Consider the following 25,111-nt stretch of genomic DNA (forward strand, 5'->3'; position numbering starts at 1 on the left):
TGACAATTTGGACAATACCAGCTAGGCTAACATTTAATATATTTTTTAATTTTGGCTCTGGCTATGTTGTAACTTATTGGTGTGTAGATCCAATGTGCAGACTTTACTACGGAAGATGTAGTTCATATCACCCACTGAATATGGACTTTTGACAGTGTTATTTTTAAACAAAATCTACAAAGAAAAATGAAGAACAAACCCCAATTTGGACTCACAGTGCAAAACCCTGGAGAGACTCTGACAATTAACTGTATACTTGCGCTCTGTCTCTCAAACTTGCAATCAAGACTTAAGAGCACTGTATGCAATTTAGTACTTCGGATAAGCAAACGCATGCACAATGTTATACAAAATAATAATAATAATAATAATAATATAATAATAATAATAATAATAATAAATAAATGAATTATTTAAAACACAACTCCAGCATGAAATACATTTTGTATGAAACCTGTGTTGGGGTCACTTTCTTTTTTTCAGCTTCTTCCCTGGAGTCTTCCCAGGTTCTACACGGTATGTATGAAGCCACTTCATGTTGCCAGTAGCCAGTTCTACATTGTCATAAATGGCAGCGTCCCACCCCCTTCCCTACAAGTATTTTGTTTTCAAATTATTATTATTACATCATCTTTAAACAGACCTTCAACTGCATACAACTGCTGTAAGTTACCATGGAAACCAGATCACTCCAAGTGCAGCTCATTAACCGTTTCAATCCCATATATTTGCGTGAAAAAAAACAAAACAAAAAGCAGCAGCTTGTTAACAGATATGGTTCAAACACCACATCCAACAGCATAAAGCTGAGGGAACACAAAACCACCTTGTAGCTTGGAACTTGGTTTCAGGACACTAGGTTTCAGGCCATTGCATGGCACACCAGGGGAGACTTGGGACTTGGGGGGGGTTTGATACAGCAAAGTTGTCTCAAGCTATGTCTCCTGGAACCAGGTTTCAAGCCACTGTTTGAAAAAGTGGCTTTGTGTTCCCTCAGCCTAAGCCTTCCCCCACTCCCATTTGCCTTGAATATTTTCCTCTGCCCTCACCATAACCATGAAACCGAAGGACATAACATGAGATCAGAGGGTCATACCAGTTCCTTAACGTCAACTTACACACTAAAGCACCCTATGCACCACAATTTTACATGGAAGCAGAAGCAGATAACAGGTGCTCTACAACCAGCAGAGCCAGAGAGGGGAAACAAACACTTCACCCGAGCCCATGATTCAACTCTGCTGACTGAACGCTCTCACCCCTGAGCTGTAGTATTCCCACATGTCCCTCTGCGGGCCGCACTTGTAAACGAGATCCCGATCCGGAGGTCTAATTGCCGGTGAGTGGGGGACACAGAGGCGCTGCCAGGATGAAATATAACTAAACGGGAGATGAAGGGGGGGTGACCGGACAGCTGGGATGTTTTATTGCCACTGTGCGAGCTGTGATTTAGAGCGCTCGGGAGTATTCAATCTTCCAGAGATCCCCATTTATATCCCTTCACGTTGCCCGCTGAATTACGACTTCATTATCTATTAAAATTGTAATTTTCAACAGCAGGATTCCCTAAAGCTGTGTCAGGACATTCCTGGGCTCCAGAGGAAGAAGCAGAAATCAACTGGCTAGCCGAAGTCTAACACAGCGTACAGTCACAGTGTACTGTAAATGCCTTTTGTTTCAGTGGGCTTTTAAGCTAGACATATTTATCCATGAAGAATGTCACTCAGGGGTTTACTGTTTCTAAAAATCAAGTCCTGCCCTCATTTCCGATATTGTTAAAAGCATTATTTCATTGGAAATCACTAAAAGCTAACGTCAAGGTAGATAAACAACACGGTCTTGGTATTCCAGAATACGTTCTTCATCAGTATGCACGCCGTTTCTATTGCATATCTTTCACGCTATGTTCTATTGCAAAAAACCATAGAGTGTCCTGCCCCGCAGCCAATCAGAATAGGCCTAGTGTTTTGGAGGGCGGTAATTGGCTGAGGTGCTGCGAGGTTAGTTTCGGTTCCATCCCCGCACATGCCGTGTTCGTTCCAGCCCCAGGACAGGCAGCGTCCACCTGGACAAACAAAGCAAGAGAGAGAGACACCTTTCAGAGGCAGGGCACCACACACAGGGTGGAGATGCTCTGCTGATCTGGTCGCTGTTTGGTTCACAACCTTTGGAAAGTGGCATGTTCAACGAGGTTATTCTGGACACACAATTAAAAATAAAGCAATGCCCAAAATCCCAGCTCAATCTTTGCAAGTTCTGCACTACCAGTAGAGCTCTCAATGACCATCCCCAGGGTACCCACCCCACTGACATCTAAATGAACTGCAAACAATCAGATAAGAGGTATATTCTTTGCATCCCTCTGTCTGCGAAGGGAAAATTTGTTCATGAAAGTCAAACCATACATAGAAGAATTACAGATTCCGATCTGGGAGTCTCTGGCCACAATATACAGAGGAACCGGATCATTATTCACACAGATCCCTCACAAAAGTTCCCCACAGTAAAAGCACAGCAAAGTGTAATAAAGCACAGTGAAAGCATAGCAAAGTGTAACAAAGCACAGTGAGAGCATGGTAAAGCACCGGTAAGCAAGCTCTACAAAGCACAAAGAGGTATGGTAAAGCACAGGTAAACACTGCAAAGCACAAATAGGTATGGTAAAGCATAATAAAAAATAACATACTGTATAAACCAAGGGACATACTGCAGAGAATACTCCACGAACGTTCATTGAAGCACCAAAGTGGATGAGTGGATTGTTTACAGCCATCCTCATGAAATAAACACAGCCCAGAAAGCACCGTTCACACTGAGATAAATAGCACATGGTCTAATCATATTGACACCAAGAGCATTACAGCACTTTCAACTCATCTTCCACAATCTCTTTTCACAGTAAATCTAGAAACAGCTGGATGAGTCAGTGTTGTTTTTTTGAACGCTGTGAAGTTTGTTTTCAGTTATAAGGGTAAGCATGCCTGCCGGCAGCCTCTGGGGGTAGAATGTGAAGGACAAGCCGGCTTTTCAACGTTCTGTCAGAGCTGAATCCGCAGGACAAACAATCCTGGTGGAGGCTAGCTCTGGGTAGAATGCAAAGGACGTACCTGCTGCCAGGGAGGAATACTGAGGACAAGAGAGGCTGTGAGTGGTGAGTCAGAGCAGGTACACAGAGTCAAACCAACAGGTAAACACACTAACAGCCATTATACAAAATGTGCCCGTTTGTGCTACTGTCACTGCCAGCTTTGGAACAGAAAAAGCAAGCGGAACAGGAGACTCTTCTGTATCTAATCATTTTATCCACAATTCATTCTTTTTTTTAACGTAAAATGTAGTGCGCATGAAAGGTTAGAACATTGCTCTTTCCTGATTAAACTCTGACACTACATCAGTAAGTCTGTGCCCTGTCCACCTGGTTTCCAATTACTCTTGACACTGATTGAAATACTGAAATACAATGCAGTATGTAAAAGCCTTAAAGGTACAGTATAGTATATCCAAGGACAACAAATATAAATGGATTGCTGATCTCCTACGAGGTTTGAGCATTTCCACAGCCGATGAGCGTGTGTGCGAGAGGGAGTGTGGCATTACAGAGCCCCCCCCCCCCCCCCCCCCCCTCCTTATCTCTACCTCTAATCCACTCTGATCTTCCTGTATCACAGCCGCCACAGCAACTGGGAGCGCCCCCAGGCAAACATTCAATTCCAGTCAATACCACAGCAGTTATCCAGCCTGCCTGCCAATTAGTGGAAGAATTAGTGCAGGGCTAGTAATATTAATTGGTAATCTAAAGTCATTCTCTGCCGAGGGAGTGGAGACCTTGTGCTGGGCTTGGAACTGAACTGGGTCTATCCGGGTGATCAAACAAGCCCCTTTCACACCCTAAGCTGAACCTAACTAGAGGCAAACAGGCAGACAATTCAACCCAGAGGGAGCCCGGGACAGCATTGTCCTAGTACAGGGGACAATCTTACAGCTAGCTCAATAATGGGGTGTACTTGCATGATTCAATGCCGTCAGCTGTGCAGCACCTTGGGGACGTGTGGTTATCAGATCATGAGCCAAGTCAGATATGACAGCAGGACGTGAGCAATGAAGAATTTACACATAAACTGCTGTAAGCTCACCTCTCCAGTAGGTGTCGCACTACTGGGTAACGAGTAGCGGGGTTTGCATTCGGTAAAAACCTACAAAAATAAAACAATAAAGGGTATTCACTCTGTAGCTTTGAAAACGAAAACCTATTTCACACTAGATCTTTCAACACCTGTTTGTGTAAATGTGTGTGTGTATGTGTAATATATATACAGTGGCTTGTGAAAGTATTGACCCCCCTTGGCATTTTTCCTATTTTGTTGCCTTACAACCTGGAATTAAAATAGATTTTTATTTAGATTTCATGTAATGGACATACACAAAATAGTCCAAATTGGTGAAGTGAAATGAAAAAAATAACTTGTTTCAAAAAATTCTAAAAAATAAATAACGGAAAAGTGACGTGTGCATATGTATTCACCCCCTTTGCTATTAAGCCTCTAAATAAGATCTGGTGCAACCAATTACCTTCAGAAGTCACATAATTAGTTAAATAAAGTCCACCTGTGTGCAATTTAAGTGTCACATGATCTGTCACATGATCTCAGTATATATACACCTGTTCTGAAAGGCCCCAGAGTCTGCAACACCACTAAGCAAGGGGCACCACCAAGCAAGCGGCACCATGAAGACCAAGGAGTTCTCCAAACAGGTCAGGGACAAAGTTGTGGAGAAGTACAGATCAGGGTTGGGTTATAAAAAAATATCAGAAACTTTGAACATCCCATTGAGCACCATTAAAGCCATTATTAAAAAATGGAAAGAATATGGCACCACAACAAACCTGGCAAGAGAGGGACGCCAACCAAAACTCACGGACCAGGCAAGGAGGGCATTAATCAGAGAGGCAATAAAGAGACCGAAGATAACCCTGAAGGAGCTGCAAAGCTCCACAGTGGAGATTGGAGTATCTGTCCATAGAACCACTTTAAACCGTACACTCCACAGAGCTAGGCTTTACGGAAGAGTGGCCAGAAAAAAGCCATTGCTTAAAGAAAAAAATAAGCAAGCACGTTTGGTGTTCGCCAAGAGGCATGTGGGAGACTCCCCAAACATATGGAAGAAGGTACTCTGGTCAGATGAGACTAAAATTGAGCTTTTTGGCCATCAAGGAAAACGCTATGTCTGGCGCAAATCCAACACCTCTCATCACCCCGAGAACACCATCCCCACAGTGAAGCATGGTGGTGGCAGCATCATGCTGTGGAGATGTTTTTCATCAGCAGGGACTGGGAAACTGGTCAGAATTGAAGGAATGATGGATGGCGCTAAATACAGGGAAATTCTTGAGGGAAACCTGTTTCAGTCTTCCAGAGATTTGAGACTGGGACGGAGGTTCACCTTCCAGCAGGACAATGACCCTAAGCATACTGCTAAAGTAACACTCGAGTGGTTTAAGGGGAAACATTTAAATGTCTTGGAATGGCCTAGTCAAAGCCCAGACCTCAATCCAATTGAAAATCTGTGGTATGACTTAAAGATTGCTGTACACCAGCGGAACCCATCCAACTTGAAGGAGCTGGATCAGTTTTGCCTTGAAGAATGAGCAAAAATTCCAGTGGCTAGATGTGCCAAGCTTATAGGTACATACCCCAAGACACTTGCAGCTGTAATTGCTGCAAAAGGTAGCTCTACAAAGTATTGACTTTGGGGGGGTGAATACTTATGCACGCTCAAGTTTTATGTTTTTTTGTCTTATTTCTTGTTTTTTTCACAATAAAAAATATTTTGCATCTTCAAAGTGGTAGGCATGTTGTGTAAATCAAATGATACAAACCCCCGAAAAATCCATTTTAATTCCAGGTTGTAAGGCAACAAAATAGGAAAAATGCCAAGGGGGGTCAATACTTTCGCAAGCCACTGTATATATATGTGTATATATATATATATATATATATATATATATATATATATATATATATATATATATATATATATATATATATATACACACCACACTCAGTGAGGAGGACTCTGAGTAGGACGATCATCTTTTTCTATAAGAGGAGCTGCTGAGGCTCTAGACAGGCCTGCTCAATTGAGGAAACGTGTGCCATGGAAACCTGGTTAACTCACTGTGCAAATCGCCATGGCAACACTACAGCACCAGCCTCTCAAGGGCAACCCAGCCAGTCTCGCTGCGGCTGTGCTGGAAAGCACGAGAGACTGAAGTGAAACCGATTTGAGCTGCCCTATTTTCATTTTTTTTCCTTCTTCCTCTCTAGTCATCATACTTTTCACTCCCACGACAAAATAAGCCACAGTTCTACTGTAGCTCTCCCTCTGCCTAGCTAATCTAAACACCAGACAGACCTGGATAACGGTAGTCGTTACAGAAACAGTGGAACCAAGCAGTTCAGCTGGGGTGTGGTGTCCTTTAGCCTGTAGGAGTCTATATATATATATAGATATATATATATATATATTATATATATATATAATATATATATTATATATATATATATATATATACATATATATAAATATTAGTATTTGTGATTTGATAAAGCCATAAACTAAACTATTTCGGAAATTTAGTTTTCTAGAATATAAAAACATGAGTAATCTTTGTAGTTAGACTATAAAGATTTTCAATCCTGAGTACTGTGTTATTTCGTGGAGAGGTCAGGTCAAGAAGCACCTCTCCAGTCCAGTTCTTCAGTTTGTTTTGAGTAACTTGTGCTGTCCTCAGTTTGTTGTCAAACAGTACAAAACAGTTTTAAATAAAGGGTTGCAGTCCCAAATAATAAACACAGTCCATATTACACGCAGAATATACAAACATAGTCACCAGTCTTGGGCGAGTGCTGTAGTTCTTGAGGTGCAAAATACAGGTGATCGTGATACAGGTGCAGTGATGTCCGGGTTAGTGCTGGCCTCTGGCGACAGCTCCAGAATGTGTTAGCGGTCTACTAATAATAATAACAAGTAACAATTAGAGACAAACAAACAAAACACTCACGGTACGATAAACCCAATACTGGTCCTTCCGGGTCGCTTCTTAACCTTAAACGAAGGAACAGATCACGTCACGACGTCCCCTATTTGTACCGTCACGCATGACCCCTTGGTAAACGATTGCAGTCGCTCCTCCAATCTCCGGCTGCCACATCGTTTCCATTCCAGGTCGATGAGTTAGTGTGCCAGTTCCACCCCCTTTCTAGATGACCGACTTCTTTTTAACCCTGGGAATGAATTGTCAGGCCATCCAGTCCAAGGTACTCTGTTCCCTGTACTTGGCGCCCTCATAGGTCGGGAGGGAGATTTACCACCAAGAATCATTCTATTTCTGTCACAAGGTCCCACGCTGAGCACCAGGTCAGGAAGCTCTCGGGAGGCCAGTGTGCTCCTCTCGGTTACTGGATACCGCTGCTGGAAAAGCCCCTTGCTCCCACTCAAGTGGAAGGAAAGACTTACTCCTTGGAGGGACCAGGACAAGGGGGTGAAAACAAACTCTGCACTGCTCAAAACAAAAGAGATCTCTATTGAGCAAATGAGTTATAAAACTCATATACTGTATGTGTGTATGTGTGCATGCATGAGTGTGTGTGTGTGTATGTATGTATGCGTGTGCGTGCATATGTATGTATGTATGTGTGAACTAGTCCACACTCCTGTAATGCATATGTATTGTGTTTACATACATACAGTATATTAATGCATTCAGAGTGCTGCACTGATGCCATCTATTCATTCAAGCAGACAATCTTCAGGCACTGAGCAGATGAAACTGACCTGCTGAAAAGAATGCCAAAAACTTCCTAATCTTTGTATTCAGATAAAGGCATCAATCCGATACTTAAAATTAGGACTCAACGACACAATAAAGCAATAATAATACAAAATACAAAACAATGAAGTCAAATGAAAAAGGAGTGCTTTAGCGGGGCTCCATAGTGTGTGATCCGATCTGCAGGGATGCAGCGTGACACTGGGCAGTGATGCAGAATGAAGCTGCTCTCCCAGGCAGAACTGATCCCGCGCAGAGCTGAAGGGAACAAGGGGAAGCAATGTCCAGAACCAGCGCCGGGTTCAACCCTGGAAAACACCCAGCCTGTCTGTACCAGGGCTGCAGCTTGCATGCACAGCAAAGCGGAACACATGCACTGTGTGCTCCTTGAAGGTGGCTCTAAACTCAACAGAGGTTTCTTCTATGAACCGTATTGAAAGCAGCAGAACGAGGAGAGAGCAGCTTGTTTTTAAAGAGCCCTCAGACTACACTGCTTACGTTTGGTTTCCAGTTAATATACTGTAGGAGTAAGCGATCTGAAAATGCCCCACTCGTCTTCATCTGCTCTATTTCCTTACACTTGTCTAGATTGAATGTTGCGTGCATTGTGTCTAATGAAGACACGTGACCCCCATAATCCCCCATTGTAAATGCCAAAGCATGTGTGTCAATTCATTTTTTCTTGCATCTTTTACTAAAGCGACCTTTTAACAAATAAAAAGAAACGCCACAATTAGAGGAATTAATGCAAGTCGCTTTAGATGCTACAACCCTAAACTGTCATTCTGATTTGACTCTCTGTCGCGCCACGGGCTGGAATGTGAAAGGAGCCTTTGCAGGGCTCTCTTCCTGGGGTGTGCATGAGGACTCCCGGCACAATGGCATTAAAAGACAACTGAAGCCATCAGCGCCTCAGTACGCGGCATCTAAAGTCCTGCATGTAAGCGGCTTAAATGGTAGGCAGAGAACGGAACTCTGACATGTTAATTATCAAGCCCCATCGGAGCAGTACAGTAACTACATGACCTACGCAGAGAAAGGAAGCAGCTCGCTCTTACTGAAAGAATCCCAGCTGGGCAGACTCTTACAACGCGCTTCTCTGTTACCTGTGAAAACACAAACGCCAGCAGGCGCATCTGCCATGAATTCAAAAGGCTCAATCACAATTCAAAGGTAAAACTATACGAGCCAAAACGTTTGTCTACTTGACAAACCGTTCATTTTGCAACAGCTGCAAGCAAATGAGGCTAATTTTGGATTAGGGCTGGACGACAATGACATTTTAAGCTATCGATTATCGTCTGGAATTATCATGATAATCATGATTATCGGCGGAATAAATAAAATATTTTTGTAATTTATCATATTTATACTTGAGCAGCATGACAACCACCAGTCTAAGTCACCGAGTTTCGAAAAAGAAAAATGAGACAGTATGTGCACTGAGTTTTAAATTTCTGGTGAGTGCCCATTGTAATTTGCATATTAATAACGTTTTCCTATAAAATATATATATATATTTTTTTTTTCTTATTTAAATATTTATGTTAATTTGAGAACAATTACTTTCATAAAACAAAGTGCCGCCAAATGCATTAAAAACTAAATTGCTAACGTTACCTGGAAGCATTTGTTTTCTTTGCTTGTGTGGCGATTTTGCCATTAAGAGAATCAAACTAGTTTAAAAAAAATAAATAAATACAAATACTATCATGAACATACTGAGTTTTGCACATGGCTGTTTGTATGCAGACAGTTTAATAAAATAAACCGCATAGCCTATCATTAAAAGTTAACTCTCTTCTATTTATACAACTACCCTGTTTTTTCTACAATAGCAACGCCATGGGAACATATATATAACAAGTACAATGAATAGGAATGAAAGTGCGTTTAAAACTAAATCTAAAATATCCGGGAAAGTCTCACATCTTCGAACAATGCGCTGTCATCTGAAACAGCTCAAAGGCAATGGTAGGCTGTGTCCTAGTGCTAATGTGCTATTACTAGAGGTCCAGCCATATGTATTGAGACACCCAGTGGAGGCACCACATCTTTCCATAGCATAACACCTACTGTGAAGCAGCAAGTTCATCTGAGTTATGCATCCTTTCAGGACCTTGGACAAGGGCAATCCACTGTGAGACTGGTAATGAAATGCCATAAATAGCCGTGTATATATGTCTCCCAGTGGAGCACTGCACTCATCGGATGGGACACGGAAGTGAGAGAAGGGGCTCATTTTTCAGCACACTGGCGACACAGCCCATTAACCCTGTGCGGATCTCTCACACACACACACAGACTCACACAGAGACAAGCTCACAGACACACACACACACAGACAAGCTCTCACACACAGACTCACACAGACATAGACTCCTTGAACCGAGAATGACAATCAAAAGGGGGATATTCAATCAGAAAACACAGCGCAGCTTTATTTACCAGCGTTATTCACAGCGCTATTCAAACAAACTGCCAGACATACAGGTCAGAGGACAGCCCCCGAGCACACCACTGCGTTAGGAAAACATTCAAAACCTTGTGTTAACACCGAGTAAGTTTCATTGAGATGCCACAGAACTTTGAAATAACAAAGTCATCAAAATCATGATACAGCAGCAGCCTCAGGTCATCCACTAGCAAATCTGATACCGCCACTGAAAATGATAAACACAACGGATTCCTGTGTAGTCGTAGTGGGTTCATCTTTTGCATAAAGCTTTTGCACACATCAAAAAAACGAGTTATTAAAGTTGACAGTACCTATCCCCTCCACCTTCCTTCACTAAAGACAGCAGCTCTGAAGTACAGACCTGGTCCAAGTCTTAACTGAGGCTTGATTTGCAGGTTGTAAAATATGCCGGTACTATGAATTTCAACACAGCTTCCGCAAGGCAAGAACAGACGAATGCAAATGAAACAATGCTAGGAAATTCTGACTGTCGTGCTTTGATGGGTAAACTACAGAGATTGTCCTTCTCCTTGCTGTCAGAGCCATCAGATAAAGACACTAGCAGCTGCTACTCAGGTTTGCGCTGCTTCAGAACGAACTCTAGTGGCGGTAAGGAGCTACAGAGACACACCCGTTCAGAACTGAATTAAAATAATCTAGCCTTGAAGGAAGGGAATTGTTATTTCAGCTCCAGAGTCTCGAGAGGTCTACAGACTGGCTATGGAAAATGGTACGGTATTTCCTTTTCATTTTTTTCAATGTACCCCCCCCCCCCCCCCCCCCCGACAGAACTGTCACCTCACGTTTATTGTTGTGTCCCCAATTAAGTACTAGGCATGACTAAAGCAAAGTGCTCTGTCTTGAGCAGCATGCACACAGACATGCAAACAGTCAGAAGCTATTAAGCACTGAAGCAATGTGTGCAGTTCTCTTTGTCAACTCTTGTGCGGATTCTGTGGAATGTACACATATAATATATACAGACACACACACACACACACACACACACACACACACACACACACACACACACACAGTACTGGCACAAGTGATGTCAACAGCAAATGATTTACAGCAGCAGTTTCCTCCCTCAGACCCCTTACTTACCGGAGTCTGTGAATAGATAATCGCCTCCTCTTTAACATGCTAAACATTTTTAAGAAGACGACATTTCACAATTGTACATTCATTTTTAATATCACGGACACGGTTCTGATACCGAAATCAAAACAGTTAACTTACCAACCACAGCCAGGTTGTGCTCAGAACCACAAGACACCTGAGGGCAAAAACAGAAATGAAACCCATTCAAGCTGGACAGACGACACTGCACACATAAGACTTGACTTTTATTCTAAACTAACAGAAAAGCTTAACAATAACTGTTTACGGCCTGCCTCAAACCGCATGTATGCTGAACAGAATTAAATAAAATCACTGCAAATCGCTGTTGATTATTCATTTCATCAAAAAGACAGAGGCGTCCAGCCTGGGCTTTCTGAATCCTCAGTAGAATGATAACTGGCTTGCCTCTGCACCTGCAGCACTCTCCCACTCTTCCCAGTGCACGATTATCACCGCACTGGGAATAGAACGGGCTGAGCCATTCATCTGATCATATAGTGAGTCAGCCTGGGAAAAGATAGATTTCTAAAGGAAAACTTAAATTAGCTATTTATATTTCCACAGCTAAATGCATTAAGTGAATGAATAATTAAGAAGAATGGACGCTATACAGAGGAGATTTAGACTGCTAATGGCTACATCAGAGGAAGGGGGGGGGGTGATCAATGGGATATTTAAAATTTGATTTAAATCGCATCCATCTGCTTTAGCGACGACTGTGTGAAGTGTGTTTTCTATTCTAACTCTTTGACTTGCACACCAGTAATTATCCTCCTTGTGGTCAGCAAATATCCATCAAAGGGACCGCATTAGGATTCCAATTAAAACGCAGCTTTGCCATTCACAAAACAGGCAGAGCTCGTCACTGCCCGCTCCTGCTCCTTGACTGAGAGGTAATATGTGAGTGATCTAGAAATGTAATGACTTCTTACAATGTCTTCAGTGTTGAATGAGCTTCCATTCCTGTACCAGTGGATGTGGACCCCATCATATGAAGGATCTCTTAATGGTCCTATTAAGAGATGTATTTGTGTGTGCCGACTGAGCACGTATCAGACATTAGCCTTGCAGAGGTCTGGAGGGCGTGGGTGGAGTCCACATCACCCAGTAATATGTGACTCAAAAACATTGCAGACATTGAAAGAAAGTCTCTTAGCACTAACAAGTGTTAATTAGTTAAGGAGAACGTGGCAGTGCTGTACACAAATTACACCGACATCAACACAAATGCACCTCCCATCTCCGGTGTTCCACTAATAGTACCGCGGCAGCCCATTCCCTTTTCCTGACCCCATGCAAGAGCACTGGCGTGCTACTGGAGACAACTGAACTCCAAACGCCTGCATTGATGTTTCCCGGCATGCATTGTCCTTCCAGGAACCGCAAAAAACAAAAGGTCAAGCCCCACACATTAAGTGGCTGGCTATTAATCTGCTATGAAGGTGTGTGTGTGTGTGTGTGTCCTCTCGATGCACAAACAGAGAAGGGATGCTGTTAGAAGGACTGCATACCTAATTAGTGGTAGGGACTGGATACATGCAGTCTCCTGAGGGTTGTGGTCTACCAAAAAAAAAAATCAAATAATACAAATCAAATAGGTTAAGTGATCCCTACAGTGCTGGAAGACAGAACTCTCTCTTAGAGCAATTTAATTGTTTTTCTTTATTAGACCGGAAAGAGCTGAAATATAGAACATGTGACCCGCCCTGACCTTGATCCCCATGTCCATTGCCTTGTATACTTGTCTTATAAAGTGTTCAAAATTGATAAAAAGTATCCTTCTTTACATGGTTTACCTAGTCAGCACATCAAAACCGTTCCTGCTGCATGGTTACTCTTCAAGAAATCCCTAATGCTGAAATGCTTTCACCCCCTCATGTGCCTGCTTGAGAAGTTCCCAATACCACAGTACCTGTCAATCAGAACTGCACAGGTTTTCTATCAGCTGTTAAACAAAGCAGAATACCCTTTCAGTGTGCAGCCGTTTTCATCACTAGCTAATTCAGGTTCCACTGTATTGTAAATGACAGCAGATCTCTCTGAAGCCCCTCACTCTAACAGACTCTTCCATTATTCTCTGTATGGATAACACTTCAGCGTTAGGATGTATGCTTCATAGATTCGGTGAGATGCAATATTTCCAGGAAAGCCATAGCAATGAAAAACTGTTGTAGTTCTCGTAATCCCTCAGTGAAAGCAATAATACTTACAACCTAACCTTCATGGTCCCACGTTTATGATGAACAAAACAGCAATTGCATTTGCAGTCTTTACTCGAGCTCGTTTCTTTGGGCTAGTTAACAGCAAGACCATGCCTCAGTATTAGCATGTATCAATAAAACATACTTACACACACTCTGTCTCAGGATGGAGGGTCGCTAGGGAAAGCTGAATGATCAATGGGGTCAGACCTTAATGAAGAGATGGGAGCATTAAGAGAAAACAGTGCAAGGAGCCCCCCTTGCATCACGCTGCGAACGAGCGAATCCAAGGTTAGACTAACTCCTGTCAGGCAGACAGGTTACGCTTCAATAAACTGAACCTTCACTACATTTTAGCTGTGATTTACCTGTAGATTAGCTACACTGCAACCTCAATGAAATACCAATCCGACAACTATAATATAGTCTTCTTTTAATTACAGCAGCAACTAAATGTTCATCCTATATATTTTTTTTTAATTCACCGAACGCTCCGCGACGTTTCGATTCCAACTGTTTCACCAAAGCAGGTGAAACTCTTCGACTTCCTTCCGAACGATTTGTGGAACTGAAATTGGCTTGCATCGGAAACAAAGATCCGAGCCCACAGGGAAAGCATCACTGCTTCGCAGTCGCACATCAGCTCCCATGGAATAAATGCCGGCTGTGCCGGCTTTGCAACTCTCCCGATTAAGAGCCTAGACAAAGTCCAGTAAATCAGGGATGGAAATAAAGACTCCCATTGTTTTAAGTTTAATAGGACACACCTGAGCTCGTTACCTATACCCTGTGGCTAATCAAGCTCGTATCAACACCTGAAACGGGTGCAACTGCTATGCAACGGGAGTCTGATTGCCTCCCACCTTGTCCTGACCGGCAGATGGAAGAGATACATTTTACTCATTCAGGGCGAGGGGTAGCAGGTGCGTGGGGCTGCACATTCAGGTTTTATGTTTAGTACACTGCCGGTGACTTTCAGCAGGGTTCGGACAACTTTGTACCACACTGCAGGGAGGGGAGCTGCCAAGATGGGAAAAGGTTTCCTTTTTTAGACAGGTGCTCTAGGGGCTCTATTTCAACCTATTTTTTTCCTGTGGTTGTCTGTTTCTCAGCAGCCAGGAGGGAGATGAGGACTTCCCAGAACCTCCTAGCCCTCCCAGTAAGCTGTCAAGCTGGGAGGCTGGCAGTAAGGAAGCAGGGAAGCCAGTGGTGTGCTGAAATGCACATCACACCTTGCGCTGCTCTTTAGCTGTATGTTGTTGTGGTCGTTTGCAAACCCCCACCTCCCTAACACAACCCTGCTGGAAAGACAAGATGCAGGGCGAGAGGTGAGTACCATGGCAACAGCCTGCGTGCACGAGACCAGTGAATACAATCTACAGTGAAGGATCACTATTATCATTATAATTAACATCTGCAGTTTAGTGCATCCAATCCACCAGCGACTGTTAGCAAAGGCAGTATTTATGACATAATGTACGTCAGTTTCTTATAAATAATCTAGCATATGACAGTCATTTTTAGATGCATTTATAGGTAATTATTTATAATATGCACTTTTTTTTTCTTTTTAATACAACATTGGCATGAATAATTCAGAATATTAACACCATATGCTGGGGAGCTGCAGTATTTAAATGAAAGCAAAATTGAACTTGTGTTGCTGTCCATCCCAGGCTGCTTATGCAAAGGGAAGCTGTTATAAATAAGAGACAGAGCACAACCAGAGAGGCCTGTGATTCCGAGAGAGCAGACACAGAGTTTCAAGGCTTCAGATTCTAAACAAAAATAAAAATAAAAAAATAAAAACATGCATGCAAACCCTCAAATGAAATCCGCCTAAGAAAATGGGCATCATTTAAAAAAAATAATAAATAAATAAAACAATCTTTAATTGTAAAAAGGAAGTGAGAAGCTATCAGAGGTGAGCCCAGGAAGGAGTTGGGAGCAATTAGAAATTTAAAATGGCTAATGCCTCTGCTCTCCCGACACGTATCGCCTTATGAAAGAGAAGCACAGAGTGTTATTTAGAATCTACTTTGAATTATTTTGTAGCGCAGTGCAGGCTAAAGCCTGGGTTAAAGCAGAGGAGGGACTGTTGTTATTATTATTATTATTATTATTATTATTATTATTATTATTATTATTATTATTAAAAAGTCAAACTAAAAATTGCTCAGATTTTCTATCTGTGCGAGCTTTAACTCTTAAAATGAAAAACAGGACAATCAAAAGAAAATACTGCACTGTGTATTACATATTGTCAAAAACGAAGGAAAGAAACAATGCAAATGTTTGTAATGTTATCATTTTTTTTCAGCCCATTGTCTCCAGGTCGAATTAACTCTAAAAACCCAGCCAAACCCTGGGGATGGATACTCTCAAGTTTTGCTTGTTTTGTTTTTCTGCAGCCATGAAAGTGACATCACTGTGCCCTTTGATCTACACAGTGTCACTCCACTCAGCACACACAGAGAAAAGTCTTTACAAAATACAGGAAGCCAGCACCTGAGCATACACGAGGGAACAGCATGGCCGCAGTGGGGTTCCTGAGGATCCCTACACACCATGGATCACATCATCAATCATACAACACCTCATGTATCCATGAAAAAAAACAAAAAACACATACTTTGTATTCATTTATTTATTGAAATACTTTAACAGGTGGATAAACAAATAAAAAGAAAAAGAAAAACTACATTTGGAGTGCTACCATCTTTAACTGCAGCTTTGAAAAAATGTGCGAGTCAAAGAAGTAAGCACAAAACCAGCTGATATTAATAATCAGTTTTGCACTGCATCTATTATGGAAGTGTCCTCCCCTCTCCCCTCAAGCCTGGGTGAAACCTGTCTCAAAAACACTGAATTCACTGAAAAATACAATGGCAAGAGGTGCATAACGTGGTTACTGCGATGGTATAAGATCGCTAATCTTGCTTTTCTTCTCTTGGGGAGGTAAGCCAAAGGTGTCACTGCTCTAGTCACTCCACAGTCTCCCCAATCAGAAGCTCCTCTGTCTCTATCTCCCTCCCTCCTTGCTCTGCTTGTGACCCAGTTTCTCGCCTCCAATCCTTTCCTCAGCCGAGATGTCCCTGGAATAACAATGAGGTACTGCAGCACCATCTCACTCACTCACTCACTCACTCACTCACTCACTCACTCAGGGACCCCACACCAGCCGAAACCAGGAGGGGGTAGTGGGAGTGGGGACGGGGGCAAAAGCGAGACAAACCTCCACCCGAGAATGCTCAGATCTGCAATCAGCCGCAGTCTGGGTGTTTGAGACCTGCCTCCAGACAGCAGGCAGACAGCACAGACGCGAACACAGCACTGTGTTCACATGGTCTTCTCTCAATTGGATGCACGTTCGTTGTGACCTTGTCGGTAAATAAACATATTTATGTGATCTGATCAGACATGAATACGTCCCCGTATCTCTTACCATGTCTTCTATATACACAGATATCATATTTTTTTGGCACTGATCATAAAGCAGAATGCAGAGACAGAACACTATAATAGCTCACATCCCTCTCTGAGGCTGTCGTTCGGACACCAATGCTGGGTCCGATGCTTCACTTTTACAGTGTGAATCACTGTGCCCTCCTGGTGCCCATGGGCTTGCTGAACTGATAAATCTACCGCTTGCTGGAAGTCCAAGGGAAAAAGCTAATTACAAGCCGTAAACCGCCTCAATCTAATCATGAGCACATGATATTTACAGGAACTAATTAGAATTCTTGCAATGCTGTGCAGAGAGCAGTTCAGAGGCCAGGGCTCAGATAACCAAACCAGGCTGCAGAGGAACGAGGTCCAGTTTTACCTAAACTGAACACCTTATTGTTTTGCTATCGGCTCCATTCTATTAATAAAAAAACATACCCATGAATACCCAAGGTTATGCCTGTCTGATCTGTGTAGAGCCTGACGTAATGAACACTATCCCGCACTCAATCCAGGCACCATGAAACTATGCAGTCAGTCAGTAAGCAGTAAGGTTATTAAATTCTGTCTCTGAATACAGATCGTGCTGTACTACCTGTGCAACACAAACGCATGACTGGTCTCAATTAAGTTAGGGACAAAGAGTTAGGGACATGGGTATGGCCCAAGCGACTAGGCAACATATGGCAGATCTATAGCTTCATTTCCTTATGCCAAAGTGGTGCCTGCCATAAATCAGACGATGACATCAGAGACACAGCAACAATAATGGGATTCCCAGCATTCCAAACGCAGCCTGGGGACTGAAATGACTCAGAATGTAACATGAAGAAACGTCTGGATCTGTGTAACTCACAGTTACACGCACTCTGCATTCAAACAGTTGTACCAGCGAAGGGTGTCTCACTGCATGCCTGCAGCCAAGACAAAGTGAGGGTGAACACAAATGGCAGTGCTCTCTGCCTTTGATAAAAACGCCACACAATGTGCTGTCTACAGCATCCTCAGCCTCAAACAGCTGCCGCCCTCTAGCGTGCAACCCTTGAAGTGCCTCCACTTGCACTAGACTAACACAGTTTCTCCAAGTCCAGATATTCAATGTGCTTGCAGAGAAGGTTGAATCACAGAAGGGTTTTTTTTTTTTTTTTCTTTCATGTTTTATTTTTACTGTGGGATACATGCCAGGTGCACACAGAACTGAAATGCCCTTGAAACCGCTCTGTGCGTGGGAGAGAAGAGGCTTTCTATATTTGCGCTGGAAGAGCTGCTGCCAAGCTGATCTGTGGGAAAGTCTCTTTTCCTCCTGGGAATGGGTTGCTCTTTCCAGCATGGGAAAGCTTCTTTTTCAAGTATAGCTACCCATTTTCATCTCTGTATCAGGGCAACCAAATAATACACAAAGGAAAATATTTGTCGTTTGCTCCTATTAGTTTTTGCTCTACCTCATTTGTTTTCTTTTTTTCTAGGAACTGTAAATTATAGGCTAAGGCATTCTCATTACCCCCCCTCCCTCCCCTCTCCTCTCCACGACCAGGAAGGAGAGAGCACGGCTAGGGAGCCACAGCAGGCCCTGGGCATCACATCGCCTAGCCTCCTGCAGGCACCAGTGTGTGTCAGACCACGGCGAGGACAGAGGGACGCAGATGGGGTGCCTTAACCCTTATGGAAATGCTGTGCCCTGTTCACTAAACCATACCTCTTCCATTATTAAAAAACTGTTTTTGATTAATTCATTATTTAAGAACAGATTCCAACATACAGTGTTTTATTAAATCTTTAATAACAGGCTTAAATACTGTCTTGAAATAATGAATAAGTTAAAGCTTTGTGAAACCACTAGGAAATCTGCAGTAAATGTATTACACAGGCAAGAAAATAAAGAGAGCAGAGGAAAGTGCACAGCTAGCTTTCAGACTATTTGAATCTGCTATCTGGATGAAGGGCACTTGCATACTGGACAGACTGTTGATATATGTTAATTTATATATTCTTGATAGCGATTGACTAAGTGGCCCATATGTATCAGTGTATCTGATACAGATTATGGAAATGCACATTCTGGATAGAGAATGAATCATGTATGTTGTCTCTGGATGTCCATTAGTTAGACAGCTATATTATAAACGTGAGTGTCAGCTGATCAGTCTCAGCAGAGCGCTTCCGCATCATGCTCCCCACAGGAGCAAACCTGTGATGTTTCTAAGCAATCCCCATACAGCTTGTTTTTCTATCTGCGGGTGAATAACTACCTGCAAACAACTGCTCTCTTTATTTGTCTTGCTTTCCAACCCGCTCCGAGTTGTAAAAAATTAATTCTCTGTGCTGTTCGTGCCGTCTCCACCAGCGATCCAGTCTCCTGAGTCAAGATGAACCCTGCCCTGTAAGTTCATTGAGTTTCAATTACAAAATGAATGAACAGATTTCTACAAGTCCTGCAGTGGGCGCGTGGTCTTGTGAGCCTGTAAGACTGTGCGCTGTTCAAATTCAATTCATTTATATTTTCCACCTTGTCTGTCTCCTCCTCCCTGCACAAGCATTCACAAACTTGTCCGAGCATTTCACAGCACCAGCTCCCAGAAAGCTGACCATTAAAAATGCATCGCTCAGCCACTTTATCACACCTGAATTATTAATTCTAAACATTTGGGAGAAACTTCAAGAACTACTCTTTTAAAGAAGACAAATACCCCCCCCCCAGAGAAGCGCGTCCATAAATCACTGTGCTGAAGATGAGGAACGGGGAAGCAGGGAGAGGGAGGAGACAGAGAGAACACACAGGAAAATCCACACACAATCAACAGTCTGACCTCTGTCAGCTTGCAATAGATAGACAGTCTCCACCGGACACACGCAAGCAACATGTTTCCGTACATGTGTCACCGCACAGCAGTGGTTTTATACAGTAAAGCTTCCTTTTCTACTCAACAGGCCTCAGAGCAAATGCAAAGGATTCTCTCTGTCTTGAGGCAGCAAAATCGTCTCTCCCCGACAAGCTGATTTCACTCCAAACACCTTCCCTGTGAAGACTGCTCCAGTTAGGAGCAGCTAATTAGCACGCAGCGCGAGTGTGAAGTTTTTCAAAGCAGATCAGGAATAGCTCCGGCAGCCACACATCTTCTGGAGATAGCGAGAAGCACTCAGCTGTTTTAATCAGTCATATATATATATATATATATATATATATATATATATATATATATATACATACATACACACACAGAGAGAGAGAGAGAGAGAGAGAGAGCGAGAGAGAGAGAATTTTCTTCTTTCTGAAACTTTGCCTAACCTCTCGAGGAGACAGTGAACTCTTTCCTTTATTTACGTCCTATTTCAATATTACGCGCTAGGTCTAGTTCCAGTACGTTATTACCCAGAACAGAACACAAACAATTTCACAATATCATTCTTAAGACCAAGGGTGCAAATCAATGCAGCTTTTTTTTTTTTTCCCCGGGGGGGGAGGGGGCATCAATTTAATCAACAGGCCGATTATTAATGGTAGAAACGAACAACCAACACAACTCTGATGATGTTTTCCCCTACATGCCTCTTCCCCAGAAAAATAATTAATTCACTTATTCAGAAAACTTCAGCCACCCTCTGTCTTATAGCAATGAATACAGAAATCTAGAAGCTATCCGATTGAGCCCAGATTACTGATTACAAGGTAACCAGCTTTTCAGTACACTGAATTATGTACCACTTGTGCAGAGCTGCATGTCCACAAGGCGGCAGCCTAGAGCTGGTAACAGTTCTCAGAGCATGAACGGAACATTTGGCTGCATGTGCTGGGCAGTCAATACTGTACCACAGTTCAAACCTTAGCGATGGCTCCAAATTCTAAAAGGAGTATTAAAAATAAAATATTTTTTTGTATGTTGGTGGTGCAAGTGGAGCTCTGCTTCACATCTAGCTGTTACTGGACCGCCTGCTCACATCGAAAATAAATAAACTGGGGAATTACAATCTGTTCAACTTTAATCTGGAATGTTCGCTGCGACAAAGGAGAGAACAGATTTAATCTTCTAAACATGGCAGTGCATCCACGGTCTCTGCTGCAACAATGCTGGTGTTTTGTCTGAAATGAGGGGCGCGTTCTGGGAACAGAAGCCCAGCATTTCGCAGGAGGCGGGAGTGTGATCTGGATACACTGCGATCCAAAGAAATACTGGATCAATTTTAAGCCCTGTTCTACTCCGGGAGGCTAAACACAAATTTAAAAAGGGGGGAAAAACGTCAAATGTGTGTCACATTTAACTGCCACTCACTGCGCAGTCAGACAGCGCTTCTGAAGACACTCGCCCTGCCTGCTAGCACACCTCATTACGTATGCACAGTTAAGATCTGGGAGCCCATAGGGCCAGCGATGGCACGGCATCAGATCTGGAGATCATATTTTTAGACGCTGTGCCCACAGTGCACCTCGGCACGGATCAGCTCCTGTAACCCGCTCCTGTATCGAATGTCCTTCTCCTCTTTCTGTCCTTCATTTTTTACTGAAAGGCTGTAAATTGATAGCTTTTGTTCAGCTTCTGCTCATTGATTTCCCTTCCCCTCTCTTTCTGCCCCTATTGACGGATCGGTCCTCTGCTTCTCTCTCGCTAGCTCACTCACTGCAGTTATCGACAGGTCTTGGGCGTTGGTTCCTGAGCTAATGTGTTGAGGATTTCAGAAGTTCTCTCTTTTACTGGCCAATATTTTGATCTGGCTACACAAGTGTAAACAGCTTCAGAAGATTTTTTCTCACCCTTTCCTTCTCAAAACTGTTTTCCCGTTTTAAATTCTGTTGCTCCAAAGTGGATTTCCTCTTTAGCAGAAAACAAAAACCTCTCTTTTATTCTTTATATGGAAGACTCAAATGCTTGATGGTGGAATGCGAGTTTATGCCCATAAAAAGCAATGGGAAAAAAATAATTGAAAAAATGTTCAGTGAAAAATGTATTCATGATGTGTCCAAAAAATTGCATCAATTAAACTTCTGCCCCGGCTCCTGAAGCACTGCACTATCTAGTATTCAGAATTGCACTCCAGGACTGTTTCAAGCCCCTGTATTATACTATGCTACAGGGCTGGCAAAAAGACTCCTATTGCATTGCAGTTTGATTAATTCCTGGTTTTACTGGGAGCCTAATAAAACACATCTGACCTTGTTACCTGTACACTTTGGCTAATTAAGCTTCTATTAAAACCTGGAACAAAGGAAACTGCTACACATTAAGAATCTTTTTTATTTTCATCCCTGCACTAGACAATGCAATACTAGTGGAAACTATAAAATGGCAGCTGAAGCATACAACCTTGGGTAATGTAAAAACTTCAAAATAAAGAAATCCAACTAAAAATCTTCTTGTGCAAAGAATTTGCAGTTCCAGTATCAGTTAAACAAAGCTGGTAGTATGTAACGGCAGTTATATGCATGCTGTGACTGCCATCGCACTTCCTGTTCAGCAGCACGTGGTGCACATTATTTGAGATTTTCAGTGCAGCCGAGCATGCTGCGAGGAGTCACGCAGCCTCCAGCCAGCGCCGGTCGCAGCGCTCCACTGCTGCAACGCTGTACAGCTGCAAATCATTTTTCACCTGGCTGCTATAATTTGCCTTTTCATTAGCCGGCTATTGGGAGTCTGTGGAGCAGAGCGCCTGGGCCAGCTGCAATCTCTCAGGGTCATTTTTAAAGAGATTAGGAGAGTGATGAAAGGGCCGCTACGGCGATACGAGAGGCGCGTGCCTGCTCGCAAACAATCAGCTCCAAGCCAGATCACCTTAAAGGCACACAGACCCTTTCAGCAGTTTTATTTGTGTTCTTTTTATATTAGTGGAAGCTGCATAGCTTGCAGGTTCCTGTCTCTTCTTTATCCACCAGTAATAGTGTCCCTCAAGAGGAATGCAACACAGCCCTTCATCACAGCTCTAAGTGGAACTGTGTTTCCGAGTTTCCATTGAAAATACGTGTATCTCACGTGGTTCATGCGTAAAAAATGACCTGGGCCGAGACAGGTTCACTAAAGCTTACAAGCTCTCCTCAGAGGTCTGTATTGTGTGCCGATTCCTACAACTACTGCAAGAATTAGACTTGTCTCGCTTACCTGAGCAGCTCCTGCTAGATCCAGCACCCTCAGAGGGACACAAGCTGCTGATTGGGTTGAACTTCCATCAGTCCAGTCACGTGCCTCTGTCCTTCCATTCCCACTGACTGCAGCTTTCCTCCCCAGCTGCCCATAGTCGGCTCTTCCCCAAGTGAACACGTCCCCGCTCTCTGAAATACAAGAGGAGTTGCCCTCCTTTCATTTGGAACGGAAGGTGTTTTCACACTTAGCCACCTCCAAACCCTTCAGCTCTGATGACTATGAAGCACTTTCTCCCTGGCCCTTCAGTTCCACTGACTGAGCCATACTGACTCCCAGCCCCTCAGCTCTAATGATCAAGCCCCACTGCCTCCCAGTCCATGCTATTTTTTATATTAGCCAAAGCTTGAGTCACAGTGGTAACTAACGTCTGCATCCTAATGACAGGATGCTACCTGGACGCTTCCATAACAGCCCATAGACCTGTTCTATTTATGAGCCAGGAGTAAGGGCCCTAAAGGAAATACACTAGGAGCCCTTGTTATCCTGGAAATTGCAGTCATTAAAACACTGCAAATCTCTTAATTATGTTTTAGACAGCTCCTGTTCCCATTTCGTTCTCCGGGATGATGGCAGCTTCACACATCCTGAAATAAAGCTGTGTGTTTACACAGGTGTGAAAGCATCATCCCGTCATGAGGAATAGGTGGAAACTGCGACTGTGCTAACTAACTGCGGCTAAGAGGAGCTGGGTACCAGCGGCAGTGTGAAGCACATCAAGACTATTTTTATTTCTGCAAATAACTTATTCAGATCCTGCAGCTACCCAGGTGGCACTGCACCTGTCCTGTCCTGTCCTGTACTAGCCACGTTACCAAACTGTCCCCAGTAGAGAAGCAAGACCTAGAAGCTCTGTGTAAAGCTCAGCTCTCCTAGCTGTGAAATGCCCCAGATCAGGACACTGCATACCACACAACGTGGCACTGAGCTCGCCGCTCAACACTGCTCCTGCAGCCGCTGTGGACAGAACCACTGACTGCAGAGATGCAGTAGAAAGAAGAGGAGGTACAAAAAAAAAGTAAGAAACATTATCCTTACAGAGGTGAAGCTGGAGCCAGTTTTCTGAATTGAACGAAGCCCCATCACTGCCCTGGCTTTGCAAATGCCTTTTTTCATACAGAGCAGGAGCCGAGCAGCAGGTAAAGTCAGACCCTGTTTGCAGTACAAAACAAATGGACTGCGTGCTACACCTTTTAAGAGAGGGTTACTTGCTGATGGTGGGCTTTATTTCTGCCTGCATGCTCCATTTTTACCATGAGCAAGACATGAAAGGTGACTTTGGGCAGTGGGTTTGTCCATACAAACGATGTGGGGAAGGAAAGGACCAGCTCAGCACAAACTGGCATGCACAGGAGAGCAGGCTCTCTGTCTCCAGGCAATGTGATCCTGTGATGATCCCTGCTCTGTTCACCTTCAGAGAGATAAGCTGCCAGCACGCTGCGGGTCATCTTTCAAATGCCCTTCACTGATATGACCATCAGCACTGCGCAGGGCACAGCAGCTAAAAAAAAAAAAACACACACGTGCAACTGCTTCTTTCTTTTTTCACACTGACCCCAGATATTACATTTGTACACAAGATCAGTTCTAAAAAAAATAAATGTGTCAAAGTGGGGAGTGTGGCTTTACCGTAATGGGATATCTCCAACATATAGATGCTTCTGAATGTAAAGTGTACAGTATATACTGCAGCTGGAGTATTTCAGGAACTCAGGGGTTTGAAGGGAAACATAAATATTTAATTAAAACACAGAAGGAGCTAAATGCAAAAAAGCCTGAAATCAGCAACTCTCGTTCCCGGAAACAACAGTCACTCTGGAAACGTCAATGCAGGAGAAAGACTATACCCTGTCCGAGCCTGGGGAGTCAGGCTTTAAAACGCTCAGTAAAACCATATGAAAGTTAACAAGACAGACATTTCTAA

The 25,111-nt window shown here is 43.1% G+C and overlaps 1 protein-coding gene across 3 annotated transcripts in view; it reads right to left on the reverse strand.

Moving 5' to 3' along the window:
- Positions 1-937: 937 nt before the first annotated feature.
- The window catches only part of sergef (secretion regulating guanine nucleotide exchange factor), a 28,361-nt gene continuing 4,187 nt past the window's right edge, over positions 938-25,111 (reverse strand). The window contains exons 9-11 of one of the 3 annotated variants that reach the window (XM_041276933.1): positions 23,149-23,318; positions 11,532-11,568; positions 938-2,065 (exon numbers count right to left, since the gene is read on the reverse strand). In XM_041276933.1, the coding sequence (XP_041132867.1) occupies positions 1,902-2,065; positions 11,532-11,568; positions 23,149-23,318 (371 nt within the window). In that variant the 3' untranslated portion in view covers positions 938-1,901. Of the gene's footprint in view, positions 2,066-11,531; positions 11,569-16,299; positions 16,711-23,148; positions 23,319-25,111 lie in introns of those variants that run through there. The other 2 variants (XM_041276934.1, XM_041276935.1) reach the window with 2 other exon arrangements.

Source organism: Polyodon spathula, chromosome 17 (assembly GCF_017654505.1).
Source record: "Polyodon spathula isolate WHYD16114869_AA chromosome 17, ASM1765450v1, whole genome shotgun sequence".
Lineage (NCBI taxonomy): Eukaryota > Metazoa > Chordata > Actinopteri > Acipenseriformes > Polyodontidae > Polyodon > Polyodon spathula.